The sequence below is a fragment of the Gavialis gangeticus genome, unplaced genomic scaffold (genome assembly GCF_001723915.1).
Source record: "Gavialis gangeticus isolate Ggan-Ray unplaced genomic scaffold, GavGan_comp1, whole genome shotgun sequence".
Taxonomy (NCBI): domain Eukaryota; kingdom Metazoa; phylum Chordata; order Crocodylia; family Gavialidae; genus Gavialis; species Gavialis gangeticus.
The window spans coordinates 4,410,783-4,411,838 of NW_017728995.1; the positions used below are offsets into that span (position 1 = coordinate 4,410,783).

Consider the following 1,056-nt stretch of genomic DNA (forward strand, 5'->3'; position numbering starts at 1 on the left):
CCCCCGCCCCCGCGGCCTCCGTATCCCCCCTCGGAGGAGGAAGGCCGGGAGCTCCCGCCGCCACCCCCGCCGCGGCCGCGGCCCCATCCCCTGCGGTGCTCGTAGCTCATCGCCCCGCCGCGCTCGGGCCCAGGCACCGCACGGAGACTGCAGCCGGGGAAACGGCGGACGCCGCACAAGCCGGCTGCTAGCAACCAGCGGAACCACAAACCGGCCAACTTTTCCGGCGCGTCACTTCCACTGCGCCATGCAGGGAGCGAGGTCGCCGCCCGTTCTTGATGACGTTAGCTGATAACGTCATCGCACTTCTGCGTGGAGAGGGGGAAGGCAGAAGTGCGCGTGCGCTTGAGGCCGCGGGTGGGCCGTGGCCGCCCCCTCTCTCCTGGGCGGTGAGTCACGGGCAGGCGGCTGCGGGGGCGTGGTGGGTTCGAGTCCCCTGTCGGCCCCTCAGAGCCGCTCGCCCGTGTGTGCTGGTGTCGCCTCCGGCTCTCTCGCCTGGGGATGCTGCGGCCTACAGGGAAAATCAACTGGTGATGTCTGAAATGTTGAAACAGCAATAGGCAGACAAGGTTCTTTGTTATAGACAAGGTTCAGAAGTTACTCAGGCCACTTTTACACGTGCTCCAGACGTGGGGCAGGGGCAGCGCTTTAATTAGAGCAGCTCCGAGTGCTCTAATTAAAACACCCTTGTGTCTTGTATATCAGCATCCTCACGCTTAAAAATGGTAGCAGGGATGCTTGAACTTAGGATGCAGACAGAACTGACATTTTTTTTGCCGGATCTGGCCACAGAAAGCAGTTTATAGCTGTGGCCAAACACAAGTGCACATCTGCAAACAGCTTCAAAGATAGCCAACTGGGAGAAAATCTGACCCTCATTGCATGAGATCTTTCAACATGTGGCATCTTCTGTAACTTGTGTCTGCCCAACTCCCAGTCTGTTGCTGTTTTCAGAAGCAGGGTGGTAGGGAGCAGGGGAGCAGAGGGAGGTCTCAGTCTGGGGGGTTTTCAGCTTCTTCAAAGGGCGAGGCAGGAGTATTGGAGCCCCCCCCCCCC

The 1,056-nt window shown here is 60.1% G+C and overlaps 1 protein-coding gene across 1 annotated transcript in view; it reads right to left on the reverse strand.

The window, feature by feature from the left end:
• Window positions 1-228, reverse strand: part of DHX36 (DEAH-box helicase 36) — a 57,402-nt gene extending 57,174 nt beyond the window's left edge. The window contains 1 exon segment of the mRNA XM_019503173.1: window positions 1-228. This exon segment is cut by the window's left edge and continues 16 nt beyond it. Coding sequence (XP_019358718.1) covers window positions 1-110 — 110 coding nt within the window. The 5' untranslated portion in view covers window positions 111-228.
• Window positions 229-1,056: the final 828 nt, after the last annotated feature.